Consider the following 20,092-nt stretch of genomic DNA (forward strand, 5'->3'; position numbering starts at 1 on the left):
CAACGACTCTCAAGTGAAGAATTAGGTTTCAAGGAAGTCTTTTGCGATAAATTTTTTTGTGAGTGAGGATAATTTGTATTTCCAGAAGGGTAGAACTGTAAAATTCACCTAGGGAATTTTTTGTATACATTGTGGTTGAATATGATCCTTTTCGGGATTATTTACGGGTTAGAAGCTAAACTCGTAAAAAGCTTTGGTTTGAGGATTATGTGATTAAACCCATGGTTAGGTTTGAGATAGCCCGTGGTAAAATCTCTTTAGGTTCTTGGTAAGCCCATGCTAAAACCAATATTAGGTTAAATCTTAGTCCGTGGTAAAAGCTTGGATAGGGTTCGAGATTAGCCCAATATTAAAATCTCCCAGGTTATTGGTTAGCCTGTGTAAAACCAAGGTTTAAAGTTCATGATCTCAACCCATGGTAAAAGCTTACAAATTTTGTTTAGAATATTGAAGACTAACCGCTCCAAGATTCTCGTGGAAAGAATACTGACCTCTTCGATCTTCCGTTTGTACAAAGAGGACTAACCGCTTCAATCCATCGTTTGGAAGAGAAGACTCAACTTCTATATTCCAAGTCTATTGTTTGGTTGGAAGTCAACCATTTTCCTTATATAAGGGGATTCGTGAGTATTACCTACTAAAATCTCTCAAAGTTTATTGGATACTCTTAAGATCAACTCTTGGGGAGAGGAGTAGGTCCTTTTGTTTTGACCGAGCCTCTATACTTTCTGCATTTGATATTCTGCAATTTATTTTCAGCTGCTTAATATTTAAAATATTTTTAAACTCTAATTTTTATCCGCAAAATTTTTCTGAACCACATAATTCATCCCCCTCTTGTGTGTGAAGTCACATGTACTACATTATAATCTATGAGATTCTAATCAAGTCTATAATTAATGATCGGTAACAAATCTATATCAAAACCTTTCATTTTTTGTATCAATAACCGGTTATTTGATTTGCCTAATTGATTAGATGAGTTAAAGAACCCATAGATTGCTTCCAAATTTATATCACACCTTGGCCTATAAATAAAGAGTTTCTCTATCACTTTTTTATATCCACAAAATTTGAAAAACTTCAGTTTTCATTTCTCTCATTACCTTTATAAATCGTCATTGTTTTGTCACACAACCTTAGTGTTTGGAAAGGGTTCTTGAGTTTTAGTGAGAAATTCTTTCAGATTAGGGTATAATTGTAAATTTATCAATTGTAAATTATTTTTTCTTGAATTAATCATTCTTTCTTAGGAAGTGATTATTTTGGTTGGGAGATAAGCCACTTAAATATCTTTTATTTATATTTTGGGAATTAATCTTAAGTGTATGTTTGATTCGTGAGCTCTACTAGTGAAAAAGCTCTCTTTTGGTTCGTGGAAATCAACCAGTAAAAATCTCCATAACATATCTTGACCTTAGCCAGTTAAAAGCTTTATTGGTTCAAGATTAGCCTTGTGGTAAAATCTTTATTGATCTATGAGTTCATCCCATTATAAAAACTTATTAGGTTTGAGAGCAGTCTGATAATAATCTCAATCAGTTTGGGGTCAACCTATTTAAAATCGCAGTTGGTTTGGAGGATAGCCAACTAAAAACTCTATATTGGTTTGAGATCATCCTGTGCAAAATATCAATTTGGTATGAAGACTAACATCTTCTAGTCTGTTCGTTGTTTGGATTAAAGACTAACTGTTTCAAGCTTTTTTTGTTGTTTGGATAGAAGTTATCCTGAAAATTGCATTTCCATGTATAAGGGAGTTCGTGAGCTTAACCTTTTAAAAACTCTGAAGTAATATTGATTATTGTCAATATCAATCATTGGAGAAAGGATTAAATCATTTCATTAGACCCGACCTCTATAATTTGTTGGTGTTATTTCTCTTCCCTTATCTCTTTTATTTCACTTAATTTCTTCATTTTGAATTCCCACTACATACTTATTCAAACATTTTTTATAAAATATTTTCAAACTCTAATTTCGAAAATAATTTTATTTAAATAAACTATTTTCAAACCTCCACAATTCACTCTCCGTCTTGTGTATAAAGTCACATGTCCAACAATTTCAACTACAAAGTCATAAGTTTTCTTAAAATATACTTTTGAAGATAAGACGATCTATTTTTTTTTTTGCCAAATCAACAATCTCGTTAAAACCCACCATCTCATTAACCAAAAGACAACCTTTAATAAAGGAAGACTGAATAGTTCATATTCATCACACCAGTTAGTCTCGATGTCAACACTTTAGCTACCAACAATGCAAATGAGTCTAAACTCACCTATAGAGGACAAGCACTCCACCTTTGAAATCAACGTAACAAAATAAGAAGTGAAGAACCTAGGTAAGGTGTCATAAGAAGAAAAAACCAATAAAACATTACCCCAACATCACCCCTAAGAATCTCCCAAAATCGCTTAAGAAAAGTAAAATTAAGAACATATCGACCCAAATTTTTATTAACCTTAGACTGAACTACAACTATGTCAATCTCTAAAAGGAGGAATGGGAAAGAAATGTCAATCAGATTCTCGAGAGGGATAATGTGAAAACTAACCCATCTAGAGTCTGTCTAAAGAGAAATCAAAAAATTAGTTGGTAAAAATCTAACTACCTCAACACGCACTTCGTCCATCTTTTCCAACCAATTATTACCTACATGAAAATTTTGAAAATATTAGGATCAGAGAATGGGCCAAATATTTCCAAGGTCTCTACTTCTGGAGGAAACATCTTCACCTAAATACGGAAAGGGAACTTCTTTCAACTTTAAGATCAATGACCTAAGATTCTCCAACAACATATTAAACTTCTCTTTAAGGACAAAAATCTTTCAACCAATAGAAACAGAATTACCTCAAAACTATTCAAAATGACTTTGTGGAAGACATTATGATCAAGCTAGCGATTGTTGAATTAAAAAAAATTTAGGACTCTAAAACTGATTAGAATACCAACAAACAATGACCAAACATCTCATGAAGTAAAGTCCAGTGAGAATCTACTTTTCATACACTCACCAACCCTCCAACACAAGAATCATATCCAAAGACTTTGCATCCTTAGATTAGTACCAAATAAAGCATCTACCCAAAAAGGTTAATCAAAAAGCTCCGTCTAATTACAAAAATTAGAAAATTCAATACTTAGATAGCTGGCAAGGTGTTGAGCTAATTATATCCATAACTATGATATACTCTTATATACTTTGTCTAGTTTAATAATCTATTTTCAACCCAACAATGCCTACAATCATGTGTTGTCATGTGTCACATTTTATATTTTCTTAAATCAGCATAATACTCTCCAAATATATACAATAATTAATTTCTCCATGAAATAGAACAAAAGCTACCGAGTAGTACATTCTACTAAGGCTCCTACTTCCTATTCAACAAAATCACATACATTTTGTTTCATGAATAAAGGACTTGTTGTGTCTATTATGTATTATTTTGTTCCTATTAGAGAATTAGTCACATTCATGTACCTTACTTACCTTCTACTTCAATCATTCATTCATTTCTCTTTACACATACCACCTTGTTATCTCATTTTAGCCGCCATCAACTTGTGCTATAATTTAATTCTCAATTTCAATATTATATTAAGCAAGTTGTTGATATAGTAGTTGCAAATGCTGATAATAATAATAATAATAATAATAATAATAATAATAATAATAATAATAATAATAATAATAATAATAATAATAATAATAATAATAATAATAATAACACTAAAATCAAAGTAAGAAAGAAGTTAACTAACACATACTCTATAAAACTCACAATTCATCACCATAATCATAAACCAATAACATTTCTATCACCAACAATGTCTACTATCAACAACAACAAACCTTTTGTGTTCCCACAAGCTAATTCAACTGTCCTCCCTGACCCCTCCAACTTCTTCTCTTCAAATCTTCTATCCACACCCCTCCCTACAAACTCTTTCTTCCAAAACTTCTCTCTCAAAAATGGTGACCAACCTGAATACATTCACCCTTACCTCATCAAATCATCTAACTCATCCATTTCTGTTTCATATCCAACTCGCTCTTCGAATTCTGCTGTCATCTCACAGGTTTTCAACAATGATCTCACCATAACTTCCAACAACAAACAAAGTACTGATGGAAAACACATAATCTCTTCCTATAGTGATCTTGGTGTTACCTTAGATATCCCTTTTGCAAGCCTCAGTGTCTTGCTTGTTAGAGGAAGTCCCTATTTGACTTTTTCTGTATCACAGACCCCTCTTTCCATTTCCACAATTCATGCTATTCTTTCTTTCTCTTCAAATGATTCCCTCACAAAATTCACCTTTAAGCTTAACAATGGTCAAACATGGATACTATATGCTTCTTCACCAATCAAGTTGACTTCTTATCATTCTGAGATCATTACTGACTTTTATTCCGGCATAATTCGGCTCGCTTTGTTGCCCGATTCCGATTCAAAACACGAAGATGTTCTCGATAGGTATAGTTCTTGTTACCCTTTATCAGGTAATGCTAAACTCAGAGAACCATTTTGTGTTGAGTATAAGTTTGAGAAGGAAGGTTCAGGTGATTTGTTATTGTTAGCACACCCTCTTCATCTTCAGCTTTTATCTAACAGTGAAAATGATGTAACTGTTCTTGATGATTTCAAGTATAATAGCATTGATGGTGAGCTTGTTGGTGTTGTTGGTGATTCATGGATTTTGAAAACTGAACCAGTTTCAATAACTTGGCACTCAAGCAAAGGTGTGAAAGAAGACTCACTTGATGAAATTGTTTCATCACTTTCTAAAGATGTTGAAGATTTAAACTCGTTAGGAATCACAATAACTTCGTCGTATTTTTACGGAAAATTGATTGCAAGAGCAGCAAGGCTTGCATTGATAGCAGAAGAGGTTTTTCACTTTGATGCTATTGAAAAAGTCAGAAACTTTTTGAAAGAAACCATTGAGCCTTGGCTTGAAGGAACATTCAATGGAAATGGTTTTCTACATGATAGAAAATGGGGAGGAATTATAACTCAACAAGGCTCTAATGATGGCGGTGGCGATTTCGGGTTTGGAATTTACAATGATCATCATTATCATTTAGGGTACTTTCTTTATGCAATTGCGGTGCTTGTTAAGATTGATCCATCTTGGGGTAGGAAGTACAAGGCACAAGCCTATTCACTACTGGAAGATTTTATGAACTTGAGTATAAAATCGAACACGAATTACACGCGTTTGAGGTGTTTCGATCTTTATAAGTTACATTCATGGGCCGGAGGGCTAACCGAGTTTACAGACGGAAGAAATCAAGAGAGTACTAGTGAAGCTGTGAATGCATACTATGCAGCAGCATTGATGGGAATGGCATATGGTGATCCTCATCTTGTGACAATAGGATCAACATTAACATCATTGGAGATTCTTGGAGCTAAAATGTGGTGGCAGGTGAAAAAAGGAGGGAAGCTGTATGAAGAAGAGTTTACAAAAGAGAATAGGATAGTGGGAGTTGTGTGGAACAATAAGAGAGATAGTGGATTATGGTTTGCTTCAGCTGAGGCTAGAGAAGCTAGGCTTGGAATTCAGCTTATACCATTGAGTCCAATTTCTGAGGTTTTGTTTTCTGATGGTGATTATGTGAAGGATCTTGTGGAGTGGACATTGCCTGCTTTGGAAAGGGGTGTTAGTGAAGGATGGAAAGGTTTCTTGTATTCATTGGAAGGGATTTATGATAAGGAAAGTGGTTTGGAGAAGATAAGGAGTTTGAAGGGTTTTGATGGTGGAAACTCTTTGACTAATCTATTGTGGTGGATTCATAGTAGAGGTCAAGGTGGTGATGATGATGAGTAGGAAAGATTTGTTTTACTACCATTTTGGTTTTTAATGCCAATAAGTAAAATGAGAGTGATGTTGTTTTCATAGTTTCATTTCATGAAATGTATCTTACTTTTGTCTTATCAATTGTTGTCTGGCTTTGGTGCGTCTGGATGAGATGGTTCAGGTCTTTTCAGTTTAATCTGAGATTTTTTAGTTATAATAATTCATGATATAAATAAATAATATTTGTGTACCTTTCATTCAATTTTGGTGCATGATGAGTTTTGTATTGATTTCATTGCCAGTTGTTTGTGGGGGATAACCGTGTAAGAGGAACAAGTTGTAGCTACCTTTGACTTTTTTGATGCTTTTTTTTTTTTTTAAATATTGATTTTTTTAATTAAAGCCAGCTGCTAGGGATATAAATAAATGCAACTCAAAGATATTGTTTAAAAATATTGAGTCAAATTGAAGAAAGGAAAATTCACAATAATATAGTATTTGATACTACTATGTTTACTATTACAAAAGAAATATCTTCAATTCCTAATCACTGCCATAAATAAAACTTAACTGTTTTTTTTTTTAAAATTATAGAGAGGGCCGAAGCCAAAATAAAGAAGAAGAAAAAATACACTACACAACTATTTTCAGAGAAACACAATCCCCTTTACATTCTTATCTATCAATTCTTTGATGAAATAAATATTTTCTTGAAAGACTTTGTCCTGCAAGTTATAAATACTCGTTTTAGCTAAAACATCTGCACAAGAATTCACTTCCCTATATGAATGATCTACTCTCACGTCCTCATGTAACTCCATGCATTTTTTAATTTGCTTAACCAGTGTGTACCCTTCTGTATCTTTCAAAGCTCCTGATTTTATAACTTTAACAACTGATTTGGAATCCACACAAAGCTCAACCTTTAAAAACCCAAACTTCTTGGTTAGCCTCAGTCCTTTCAACGCTCTCCAAAGTTTCTCTTGAAAAGAACTACACTTCCCAACACTTTTATAGAACCTTCCTTTACACTCCCCCTTCCTATCACGAATGATACCTCCACACCCTGCTCCTTTAGTAGCACAACAGGCTCCATCCATATTGAGCTTAATAAACACATCTTCTGGAGTTTTACACCCCTCCAAAATGGAAGTTCTCTCTCCACACATAACTACTTCTTTATTCCTTAAGACATGATCATACTCCTTAATTTTATCTTGCACAAAGTTGACTGGACTATAAGGTCTTTCATACGACTTCTTGTGAAATTTCTTATTGCGCGACCACCACAAGCTATGACAACCGACTGCCCAGAATATGCTCCAATGGTTATCCTTCTTTAAATTTAAATTAACCCAATCATTGAGCTCCATATTATAAATCTCCGACTTAATATCTTCAGAAATTATATTACTCTAAAGTTGTCTCAAAACTTAACTACTTTTGAGCCATGTAATAATATTATTTTTAATATACTATTTATTTAATTTAATGATGTTTAGTGCAAGGAAGGACCTAACTATCTACATTATCTCATCTTCTTCTAATGCTTTTTCCTCGGTTGATATTGGTGACTCTCCTTTAGGTGTAGGAATCAGATAGAGATGTTATATGGTCGCCCATTCGAGCAAGATATGATTGTCTTGATCTTCTGCCAACAACACATGATTTCATTACTCAACATATTTCTCGTCAATCTGATCTCTAGTAACCGGGGGCCCAAAAGAGACAACTTAGTATGTTGGAATAGTTTACGGATGCCTGAATTAACACAAAGCTCACTAAAAAAAGTAACAAATCATACATGATCCACATTTTACCCAATAAAAGTAGAAGTGTATCTCATCCAACAAGTGTGTCTCCCAATGATCGATGTAGGATTGAAAGAATACATCTTGCGATAGTAGACGTCCAAAAATTCTTGATACAATTATGGAATAAGATTTTGTTAAATCGGAATGAAACAATTAGCACGCAGCTCAATCTTAGTGTATGTCTCCTCATATTGTCGTCCTCTAATCCCAAAACAATTCTGAAAGATTCATGCATGCAACAACATATATTAATCAATAAACAACATTTAACATAATATTTTAAATAAATAATTAAATAATCATATGAATATGTTACCTGAAGAATGTCATATATCATGCCTATTGCTTCATCTTGAACTTAGATGTAGCCTTAAACTCCCTATATAAGAAATTAAGAGAAACAATGTCATAGACAAAGTCATCTACCATATAGATATCACTTAAACACTACGAACACACCACAAGAGTGTATGTGTGGCTCTAGTTTCAGAATATGGTCGAGCTCATCAATTATAAGAGATGAAATTGCTTTATCGGTAATAGTGAAACTCATCTGTATTTTGATGTTTTTGTCGCATTTTAGATATTGTCGATTTATCATTTTATCATTTTACTGTAGTATATGTACCTTTTAGCTATCCCTAATTCAATCTTAAGTTGAAACCTTTTACAATATTTTTTTTAAGCAATTGATAAAAAGTCAAATTTAACAATGTATGACTCGAGTCACGAGTTAGAAGGCTTAAAAACAAAGTACTTTTTGAGCTTGATCAGAGTTTTGGATTATTCGAACTAAGAGTAAAAGTGGAATTTGGAATTTGGCGTTGTGAGTATGATTCAAATCAAGGTTTTGTCTGATTCAAATCAAAGACACATTGATGTGAATCACAACTATGGTTGATTCGAATCATGCGTTAACAAATTTTTTTAGAAATCACATGTGATTGTGTGATTTGAATCAGGTAATTGATTGACTCGAATCATATGATTCAAATAATTATTTGAATCAAACAAGTCAAACCCAAATTTTATCATCTTAATTCAAGTCACTCTTTAATTTAGTTCAAATCAAGAGATATGGTACCATTAAGAACTTTGACATTCCCAACATGACAAAGAGGCCTAATGTGAACCTTATCGCCATACTAATGACATATAGCTTTAGATGAAATATTCTTTCTACTTCTTCTAGCAAATCGAGGGTTTATCTCAAAGCCAATACCTCTTTCACTTGAAGACATGGAACTAGTAGTAGATAGAAAAATAGCTTGTGTCAACTGTCCTTTGAGATTTTCATTTTAAAATTTTAAAATTGGACAAGTAACACAATCTATCTTTACTATCTTTTCAACTAAAGAATTAGAAGTACTAAAACGCTCATCTACGAGAGATACATGTTTTTCCTTTAAGGAATCTAAAGCACTATTAAGATCATTTATCTCATTTTCAAGTTTTGAAATAAATTTTATTTGGAGAGAAATTTTCTTAAAAGCATCTATAGCATCGACATGCATTTTTCTAAAAGCTTTCGACACTTGCTAATAAGATGGTTTAACTTTATGATCAAAAGTAATACCTCAAAGTCTTCACTTTTCTTGTGTGCCATTATCGGATATTCAAGATTCAAGATGAGTGTAGTGAAAAGGGGAGATCAAAGAAATATGCGGAGATATGTCATCCAAAGACATCATCCTTTCATATGTCCTTTGGTGAAATGTGTGGAGTTATGTGTTTACAGGTATAATTGTGAATAGGAATTAGTTTAAATGTAATTATTTAGTGTAATTACCGATATAGCCCTGTAACCTTTATATATACGAGAAATAATAATGAGAAAAGTATGACGCCAAGAATTGTTGACATGGTATCAGTAGGTTTTCGATCAAACCTGTGAGTTTTAGGATAATCTTGGCTTTATTCAGCGACAACCCACTGGGTCGCTCTTGAAATCGTCTCGGTAGATCTCGTTTCTCGGTAATTGCAATCATCTCGGTTCTCGGTAATCTCTTCCAAGATTGCGATTCTAATCTCGGGTGCTTACAAATCGTGTTTGCTTTGATCGTGTTATCGTATCGGTGTCGGCAAGTATTCTGAATTAGGGTTTTGACTCGGTGTCGGCAAGTATTCTGAATTAGGGTTTTGACTTGGTGTCGGCGAGTATCCTGAATTGGGGTGTTGATTTGGTGTCGGCAAGTATTTTCTTCAGTGTTCCGTTGGTGTTTCTTGTTTCACGTTAACAAAATTGTTACGTTAACAAAATTGTTCTTAAGTCATCTCTGATATTATGGCTTCCGAAGAAAAGATAGATCATATTTGTGTTCGTTTTACCGGAAAAAATTATCTTGTTTGGGAATTTCAGTTTCGGATGTATGTCAAAGGGAAAGGATTATGGAGTCACTTGGACGATGTCTCTTTGGCACCGTTAGAGACAACTGACTTAGATGCATGGGAAATAGAAGATGCTCAGATTATCACTTGGATTCTCGGTACTATTGATCCTCACATGATTAATAATTTGCGATCTTTTTCCACTGCCCAAGAAATGTGGAACTACTTGAAGCGTATCTATAACCTAGACAACGCGGCCAAACGTTTTCAGTTAGAGCTAGACATTGCCATTTACAAACAAGGCAATCTGTCTGTTCAAGAATATTATTCTGGTTTTTTGAATTTGTGGACAGAACACTCTGCGATTATACATGTTGATGTTCCCAAGAGTTCTCTCGCGGATGTCCTAGAGGTCTACAATACTAGTAGGCGAGATCAATTTCTCATGAAGCTTCGTGCAGAATTTGAGGTTGTCAGAGGTGCTTTTTTGAATAGGAATCCTGTTCCTTCTTTAGATACATGTGTTGGTGAACTTCTCATAGAGGAACAACGTCTTGCTACTCAAGGATCCATGTCTCACGATGTTGTCATTTCCGAGTCTGCTATGTTTGCATATGCTCCTCAGAGTAGAGGTAAAGGTCGTGATATTCGACATGTCCAATGTTTCTCTTGCAAACAATTTGGACATTTTGCTCAGAGTTGCAGTAAGAAGTTTTGTAATTATTGCAAGCAGCGGGGCCATATTATCTCTGGTTGTCCCACCCGTCCTCCATGATCAGCACAACGTTCGGTGCAAGCATTTCCTGCTAGTACAAGCTCTGCAGTTGGTCCTTCCATCACCAATCCATCTAATGGTGGTGCTCTCCAACCTGAAATAATCCAACAGATGGTACTTTCCGCTCTTTCAACCTTGGGAATTCAGGGTAAGTCTTCGAATGTTTCCTGCCCGTGGTTTCTTAATTCTGGTGCATCCAATCACATGACAGCCTCTTCTGAATACTTGCACAATTTACATTCTTACCATGGTAATCAGAAAATTCAAATTGCGGATGGTAATGCTCTCTCTATCACGAATGTTGGTGACCTCAACTCGGATTTTCGGGATGTGTTTGTAGCACCTGGACTTGCTTCCAATTTATTATTTGTTGGTCAATTGGTTGATAATAATTGTAATGTAAACTTTTCTCGTGATGGTTGCCTTGTGCAGGAACAGGTGTCGGGGAAGGTGGTTGCGAAGGGGCCTAAAGTGGGAAGACTGTTTCCACTTCAGTTTATTTCTAGTCATTTATCTCTTGTTTGTAATAATGTCTTGAATTCTTATGAGGATTGGCATAGAAAATTGGGTCATCCTAACTCTGCTGTTCTATCTCATTTATTTAAAAATGGTTTATTGGGAAATAAAAATGTTGTTTCTAATGCCTCTCTTTCATGTTCTGTTTGCAAATTAGCTAAAAGTAAAACACTTCCTTTTCCGTCTGGTGCTTATCGGGCTTCCTCTTGTTTTGAAATGATTCATAGTGATGTATGGGGTATGTCTCCTGTAGTTTCTCATGCTCTCTATAAATATTTTGTCAAATTTATTGATGATTATAGTCGTTTTACTTGGATATATTTTCTTCGGTCTAAATCTGAAGTGTTTTCTATGTTTAAGAAATTTCTGACATATGTTGAAACTCAATTTCATGAAAATGTTAAAAATTTTCGCTCTGATTCTGGTGGTGAGTACATGTCTCGTGAGTTTCAAGAATTTCTTCAACAAAAAGGCATTTTGTCTCAACGATCTTGTCCCAATACCCCCCAACAAAATGGGATGGCAGAACGCAAGAATCGTCATTTGCTTGATGTGACCCGCACTTTACTTCTTCAAGCTTCTGTACCACCCCGATTTTGGGTGGAGGCTCTTTCCACAGCTGTCTTCTTGATCAATCGTCTTCCTTCTACGGTTATTGATCTCGATTCTCCTTTTTTTTCGTCTTTTTAAAATTCAGCCTAATTATAATGATTTACATACTTTTGGATGTGTTTGTTTTGTTCACTTACCTCCATTTGAAAGGCATAAGCTTGGAGCGCAGTCTGTTCAATGTGCGTTTATGGGGTATAGTCACTCTCATAAGGGATTTGTGTGTTATGATGTCACTAACCATCATTTTCGCATTTCTAGGAATGTGACATTTTTTGATAATCAATTTATGTTTCCATGTGTTTCTCCTGTCATGAATGATATTGTTACTCTTCCTAAGTTTTCTATTATGCCTCAATCTATAGAACGCTATAAACCAGGTCATGTATATGTCAGAAAACACAAACAGCAGGTTCCCACACCCCTTCCCGACGCTGAACCGCCACCTGATCCTGTAACGGTTGAACCACGACGTTCTGGTCGAATATCTCGAGCACCAGATAGATATTCACCAGACAGGTATGATTCCTCACATACTTCTCTGACTGCCACACTCTCTAGCATATCTATTCCTACTTGCTATTCACAGGCTGTTAAAGATGTACGTTGGATAAAAGCAATGGATGAGGAACTTCAAGCTCTTCAAGAGAATTTCACATGGGATATTGTCTTTTGTCCTCCTGATGTTAAACCCATTGGTTGCAAATGGGTGTATTCTGTGAAATTGAATTTTGATGGGTCGCTCAACCGTTTCAAGGCTCGCTTGGTTGCCTTAGGAAACAAGCAGGAATATGGAATTGATTATGATGAGACATTTGCACCGGTTGCCAAAATGACATCTGTTCGTACGGTACTCTCTATAGCTGCTTCTAACGGGTGGGCTCTTCATCAATTAGATGTGAAAAATGCTTTTCTTCATGGTGACCTGGCGGAAGATATTTATATGACTCCTCCTCAAGGTTTATTTTCGTCATCTAAGGGTGTGTGCAAGCTCAAACGCTCCTTATATGGTTTGAAACAAGCGCCTAGAGCATGGTATGAAAAATTTTTCTCCACTCTACTTGGGTTTTCCTTTACTCAGAGTCAGTACGACTCTTCTCTATTTATTCATAGAACATCTACTGGAATTGTCCTACTTCTTCTGTATGTTGATGATATGATTATTACTGGTTCTGATGATGCTTCCATTCAAAGCCTTAAACAGCAGTTACAAGCAGCGTTTCATATGAAAGATCTTGGTAATTTGCATTATTTTCTTGGTCTTGAGGTTCATTCTACATCCAAGGGCATATTCCTCCATCAACACAAGTATGCCACAAATTTAATTTCTATGGCTGGTCTGCAATCGGCTAATCCAGTGGATACTCCTCTTGAGGTTAATGTTAAATATCATCGTGATGATGGTGATCTGTTGCATGATCCCTTATTGTATCGTCAACTCGTGGGTAGCCTTAATTACTTGACTATTACTCGCCCTGACATATCATTTGCTGTTCAACAAGTAAGTCAATTCATGCACTCTCCTCGCCACCTTCACTTGGCAGCAGTTCGTCGTATAATTCGTTACTTGAAGGGAAGCTCTCATCGTGGTTTATTCTTTCCTACTGGAGTTCCTCCTAAATTGAGTGCTTATAGTGATGCCGATTGGGCAGGGTGCCCTGATACTCGACGATCTGTCACTGGTTGGTGCATGTTTCTTGGCTCTTCATTGATCTCATGGAAAAGTAAGAAACAAGCGAGAGTCTCTAAATCTTCTACTGAATCTGAGTATCGTGCCATGTCTGCTACTTGTTCTGAAATAATTTGGCTTCGTGGTCTTCTGGCTGAACTTGGATTTCCTCAAATAGAGCCAACTTCACTTTATGCTGACAATACAAGTGCCATCCAAATTGTTGCGAATCCTGTTTTTCATGAACGCACCAAACATATTGAAGTTGATTGTCACTCAATCCGTGACGCTTATGATGACAGAATAATATCACTTCCTCATGTCAGTACTCAGTTGCAAATTGCAGATATTCTTACCAAGGCTGTTCCGCCTCCACGTCATCAGTTTCTTGTTAGCAAATTGATGCTCATTGACAAGCAGCATCAATTTGAGGGGGGGGTGAATAGGAATTAGTTTAAATGTAATTATTTAGTGTAATTACCGATATAGCCCTGTAACCTTTATATATACGAGAAATAATAATGAGAAAAGTATGAAGCCAAGAGTTGTTGACAATAATAAATGCATCAAGCAGTTGACCTATAAGGTTTTGATGATGACAATAGTAAGATGTGAAGTATTCATCTGATGTGATGATCGAGTTACCGTGCATGAAGATTAAGATGTCAAAGACAATCTCTGAAAAACAACACCTAATGTCAAGTAGTATTCAGTGAAATTCCTGATGGTCTTAGTCAAGCACTTTTTAAAAAATAAAACCACTTTTAAAATTTATAATAAATCAACATACTCACAAATTTTTGTCAGCGACATCTATTTTGATTCATTTATTGTTGTACATTCTAGTTTTTTCATAAAAGCATACCGCTCTTTCAAGTCTCGTTTTTGAAAGATTGTGTAGATTCAAATCTCTCACTCAAAGTATGACGCCTCTTCAGACCTCGTGCTTAAGAGATTATATACATTTAAATGATCTGCTTTAATCTAATTCATTCACAGGGAAAGACCAAACCTGATCACTCCTAATGGATCAGGTCGAGCAGACCGACCCGAGTTTAAATACAACTCAGTTCTGATCAATACCCTTTATACATGCAGACAAAACAATTAAGATGTTAAACAATCTTAAATGATCGGTTAGACAAGAAGTCATGTATCATACTGACTAATAAATTAGTGATAAAAGACTCAATGCAAATGAGACCTTATATAAATTGACAAGCAATAGACGAACACTTCTCATACTACTCATCCTCTGATAAATTATTTGCTACAATTACTGATTCCGCACCGGTGGAGTTAATAATTAGTGTATCTTACACTGCCTATGTATTGATTGTTTATTGACCTAGTGGCCACCTAAGTGTCGTCACCCTTAATTTTATATTTTGGACACATAAAGGAGTATAATTTAGAGGTTTTGGTTTATTAATATGGTAGTCTTCAAGTATCTAACTATCTATCTGGGACATTGTAATATATAATATGATTCACTTCTCTTAAACTTTAATCAGTCTTTCAATCCTCTTTACTCCCACACTTCCTACTTTCCCTCCTTATTAAATCCATTTAATTGCCTATCAACAAACCAACACATTACTTAAGCAAAAGTTTAGTTCACAAACCCATTAATACATAGCCATCTATTCAACCATTCAATAAAATATTGCAAAACTCAAAGTCTTAAACCATACTCACAACAATTCAATAGTTAAACATGTTATAGAGATTGAGTAGCTTCAATTCAAATGTTGATAACAATCAAAGTTAATGTTGATTAGAATTGCACTCACTACATACCCTCAACTACTATAAAAACTCCCAAATTCATCACCATAAATATATATTCAACATAACTACAATCATTCATATCAACAAAATGAGCTCTCCTTATCCCTTTCCAATGACAGATCCAAGTACCACAGTCATACCTGACCCTTCCAACTTCTTCTCTCCTAAACTACTATCCGCACCCCTCCCTACAAACTCTTTCTTCCAAAACTTTGTTCTAGACAATGGTGACCAACCTGAATATTTTCATCCTTACCTCATCAAATCATCTAACTCATCACTTTCTGTCTCATACCCTTCTCTTTCCATCACCCCTTCTGCTATATCCCAAGTTTTCAGTGCTGATCTTACCATCACTTCCTCTACAAAAACTTCCAATGAAAAAGACCATATAATATCTTCTTTTAGTGATCTTAGTGTCACCTTGGATATCCCTTCTTCTAATCTCACCTTCTTCCTTGTAAGAGGAAGTCCCTTTTTAACTTTTTCTGTCACACAACCAACACCTCTTTCTATCACTACTATTCATTCCATTAACTCCTTTTCTTCAAATGAAAAATTTACTAAATACACTTTTAAGTTTGACAATGGTCAAACATGGCTCTTATACGCTTCCTTGCCGATCAAGTTAACTCATGGCCTTTCTGATATCACTTCTAAGGCCTTTTCCGGCATAATTCGGATCGCTTTGTTGACGGATTCAAACTCCGAAAACGAAGATGTTCTTGACATGTTTAGTACTTGTTATCCCGTGTCTGGTGACGCTTCGTTCAAAGAACCATATACTATGGAGTATAAGTGGGAGAAGAAAGGTTCAGGTAATGATTTGTTGATATTAGCTCATCCTCTTCATATTCAGCTACTTCAGTCTAATGGTACCGACCACAATGTCGTTGTTCTCGATGATTTTAAGTATAAAAGCATTGATGGAGACCTTGTCGGTGTTGTTGGTGATTCATGGCTTTTAGATGCTGATTCTGTTGATGTTACATGGCTTTCAACCAATGGTGTGAAAAAAGAGTTTCATGATGAAATTGTTTCGTCACTTTTGAAAGATGTGGAGGGTCTAGACTCATCAACAATAACAGCAAAAGATTCTTACTCTTATGGTAAGTTGATTGGAAGAGCGGCAAGGCTTGCATTGATAGCAGAAGAAGTTTCTTACTTAGATGTGATTCCAAAGGTTAAGAAGTTTTTGAAGGAAACCATTGAGCCTTGGTTAGATGGAACTTTAAACGGGAATGGATTTCTACAAGATGATAAATGGGGTGGCATAGTTACCAAACAAGGTTCTGTTGATTCTAATGCTGATTCCGGTTTCGGAATTTATAATGATCACCTTGATCATTTGGGATACTTCCTTTATGGAATTTCAGTTCTTGCTAAGATTGACACTTCATGGGGTGAAAAATATAAGTCTCAGGCCTATTCACTTATGAAAGATTTTCTCAACACGGGGTCGGGATCGGGCTCAGGATCGGGATCAGGATCAGGATCAGACTCTGACGACGACGACACGCGTTTAAGATATTATGATCTTTATAGAGGCAGCATGGTGAGTTCAGGGTTAGTAGTGAATAAAGATGGAAGAAACCATAAGAGCAGAAGTGAAGCTGCAAATGGATGTTATTCAGCAGCATTGATGGGATTGGCATACAATGATGCAGATCTTTATATCCTCGGATCGACACTTTTAGCATTTGGAATCAAAGCAACTCAAATGTGGTGGCATATAAAAGAAGGAGGGAAACTATATGCAGAAGAATTTACAAAAGAGAACAGGATCATGGGATTTCTATGGTCCAACAGAAGAGAAAGTGGACTTTGGTTTGCACCGGCCGAGTTTAAAGAAGCTAGGCTTGGAATTCAATTGCTACCATTGTTGCCTATTTCGGAAGCTTTGTTTTCGGATGTTGAATATGTGAAGCAACTTGTTGAATGGACATTGCCAGCTTTGAAAAGAGAAGGTGTTGATGAAGGATGGAAAGGGTTTGTATATGCTTTACAAGGAATTTATGATAAGGAAGGTGCATTGAAGAATATAAGAAGTTTGAAGAGTTTTGATGATGGAAACTCAATGACTAATCTATTATGGTGGATTCATAGTAGAGAATGAAAAACATGGCTGGTCTTGGTTTGATTATTACAACCAAAATGTATAAAAATAAATATTTCATTGTATAAGAAGAAAACTATGATAAAGTTGCAAGAAGTATAATCTTGCAGTATTGTATTTTACATCAATCTATATTTCTTTTATGAACTATTACACATTATATGGTGAATCATGTTAATAAACAGAAATAGCTTTATTAGAAACCATTAAGAATGAGTAAAACCTATTCTTTATCACTTCTGCTATGAATCCACCATAAGAGATTAGTCAATGAATTTCCATCATCAAATCCATTCAAGCTTCTTATATTCTTCAATCCACTTTCATTATCACAAACTCCTTGCAATGCATACACAAAACCTTTCCATCCTTCTTCAACACTTTCCCTATTCAAAGCAGGTAATGTCCACTCCACAAGCTCCTTCACATAATCAGCATTTGAAAACACAGCTTCCGAAATTGGAAGCAATGGCAAGAGTTGAATCCCAAGCCTACATTCTCTCCAAGCAGGAGGAGCAAACCACAATCCACTGTCTCTCTTATTTGACCACAAAACTCCCATCATCCTATTCTCTTTTGTGAAATCTTCTTCATAGAGATTCTCTCCTTCTTTCACATGCCACCACATTTTAGCACCAAGAATTTCCAATGATGTAACTGTCGTTGCATTCGCTACGAGTTCTGCATCGTCATATGCCATACCGATCAGCCCTGCAGAATAGTACGCATTCACAGCTTCACTAGTACTCTCTTGATTTCTTCCATCTGCAAACTCGGTTAGCCCTCCGGCCCATGAATGCAACTTATAGAGATCGAAACACCTCAAACGTGTATAATTCGTGTTCGATTTTATACTCAAGTTCATAAAATCTTCCAGTAATGAATAGGCTTGAGACTTATACTTCTTTCCCCAAACTGAATCAATCTTAGCAAGCACTGCAATTCCATAGAGAAAGTATCCTAAATGATAATGATGATCATTGTATATACCGAACCCGAAATCAGCACCGGTATCAGTAGAGCCTTGTTTGGTTATAATACCTCCCCATTTTTTATCATAGAGAAATCCATTTCCATTAAAAGTTCCATCTAGCCATGGCTCAATGGATTCCTTCAAAAACTTCTTCACAGTTGGAATTGCATCAAGGTAATTCACCTCTTCAGCTATTAATGCTAACCTTGCAGCCCTTGCTATCAATTTTCCATAAAAATAAGATGATGATGTTGCTATTGGTGATGACTTTAGACCTTCAACATCTTTCATAAGAGCTGAAACAATTTCATCATGAGATTCTTCTTTCACACCCTTGCTTGAGTGCCAAGTTACAGAAACATGATCGGTTTTCAAAAGCCATAAATCACCAACAACACCAACAAGCTCACCATCAATGCTTTTATACTTAAAATCATTCAAAACAGTAACATTAGAATCATTCATTGACAAAAGTTGAAGATGAAGAGGATGTGCTAACATCAGCAAATCACCTGAACCTTTCTTCTCAAACTTATACTCAACACAATTATTTTCTTTGAGCATAGCATCACCTGATAAAGGGTAACAAGAACTAAACCTGTCAAGAACAGCCTCATTTTTAGAATCGTAATCTGGCAACAAAGCGATCCGAATTAGACCGGAAAACGCTTCGGAAGTGATCTCAGAAAGTTCATGACTCAACTTGATTGGCGAGGAAGCGTATAGAATCCATGTTTGATCATTGTTAAGGCGAAAGGTGAATTTTGTAAGGTTGTCATTTGAAGAGAAAGAAATAATGGCATGAATGGTGGAAATAGAAAGAGGGGTCCGTTTTGTTACAGAAACAGTCAAAAAGGGACTTCCTCTAACCAAGAAGAAACTCATGTTTGTAGAAGGAATATCCAAGGTAACACTGAGATCACTATAGGAAGATATTATGTGATTTTCATTGGAATTTTGATTGGCTTTCTGTTCAATAGAAGTTATGGTGAGATCAGCATTGAAAACTTGGTATATGAAAGCTGAGTTAAAGTGATGAAAAGGGTACGAAACAGAAAGTGATGAGTTAGAGGATTTGATGAGGTAAGGGTGGATGTATTCAGGTCGATCACCATTTTTGAGAGCAAAGTTTTGGAAGAAAGAGTTAGTAGGGAGGGGTGTGGATAGAAGATTTGGAGAGAAGAATTTGGAGGGGTCAGGGAGAACAGTGGATTGAGTTTGTGGGAATAGAAAAGATGTGTTGTTTTTGGTGTTAGACATTGTAGTTGATAGGATAGTTGTGAGTGTTTGAATTGTGGTTATTGTAGTAATGGTGATGAACATGTATTGAGTTTTTATAGTTTTTTAGCACAAGTTATAGTTTTTTAGCCCAAATCACACTAGTTGAATTTTTGATTTGGGCTGTTAATGAAAATTGAATAAGATTATCAGGAGGAATTCGAGGAGCATGAAGGAAGTGTGGGAGTAAAGAGAATTAAATGATACACTCAAGTTTAAGATAAATGAATTTTGGGCAAATATGTTACGTAATGGGACCATGTCTAGAAATAAAACCAAAGTTATCTCCATGAGAACAAAATATCATAATTAAGTATCTTTCTGAAAAATAGTCTTTTTTTATTTATTTAATAAATCACCTTAACTTATGTTAATATTAGATGTGAATCATTAGATTAACTAAGAA

At 35.4% G+C, this 20,092-nt stretch overlaps 3 protein-coding genes across 3 annotated transcripts; 2 read left to right on the forward strand and 1 right to left on the reverse strand.

Moving 5' to 3' along the window:
- Positions 1–3,781: 3,781 nt before the first annotated feature.
- Positions 3,782–6,172, forward strand: LOC131652903 (glucan endo-1,3-beta-D-glucosidase 1-like). Its single transcript, XM_058922894.1, has one exon. It carries the CDS (start codon positions 3,841–3,843, stop codon positions 5,845–5,847), a length of 2,007 nt encoding a protein of 668 aa, XP_058778877.1. The 5' UTR covers positions 3,782–3,840; the 3' UTR covers positions 5,848–6,172.
- A 9,148-nt stretch (positions 6,173–15,320) lies between these two features.
- LOC131652905 (glucan endo-1,3-beta-D-glucosidase ARB_01444-like) lies at positions 15,321–17,557 on the forward strand. Its single transcript, XM_058922896.1, has one exon. The coding sequence runs from the start codon at positions 15,408–15,410 to the stop codon at positions 17,433–17,435; it is 2,028 nt and encodes a 675-aa protein (XP_058778879.1). The 5' UTR covers positions 15,321–15,407; the 3' UTR covers positions 17,436–17,557.
- LOC131652904 (glucan endo-1,3-beta-D-glucosidase 1-like) lies at positions 17,533–19,847 on the reverse strand. Its single transcript, XM_058922895.1, has one exon. The coding sequence runs from the start codon at positions 19,729–19,731 to the stop codon at positions 17,659–17,661; it is 2,073 nt and encodes a 690-aa protein (XP_058778878.1). The 5' UTR covers positions 19,732–19,847; the 3' UTR covers positions 17,533–17,658.
- Between the last annotated feature and the right edge of the window lie 245 nt (positions 19,848–20,092).

Source organism: Vicia villosa, linkage group LG2 (assembly GCF_029867415.1).
Source record: "Vicia villosa cultivar HV-30 ecotype Madison, WI linkage group LG2, Vvil1.0, whole genome shotgun sequence".
Taxonomy (NCBI): domain Eukaryota; kingdom Viridiplantae; phylum Streptophyta; class Magnoliopsida; order Fabales; family Fabaceae; genus Vicia; species Vicia villosa.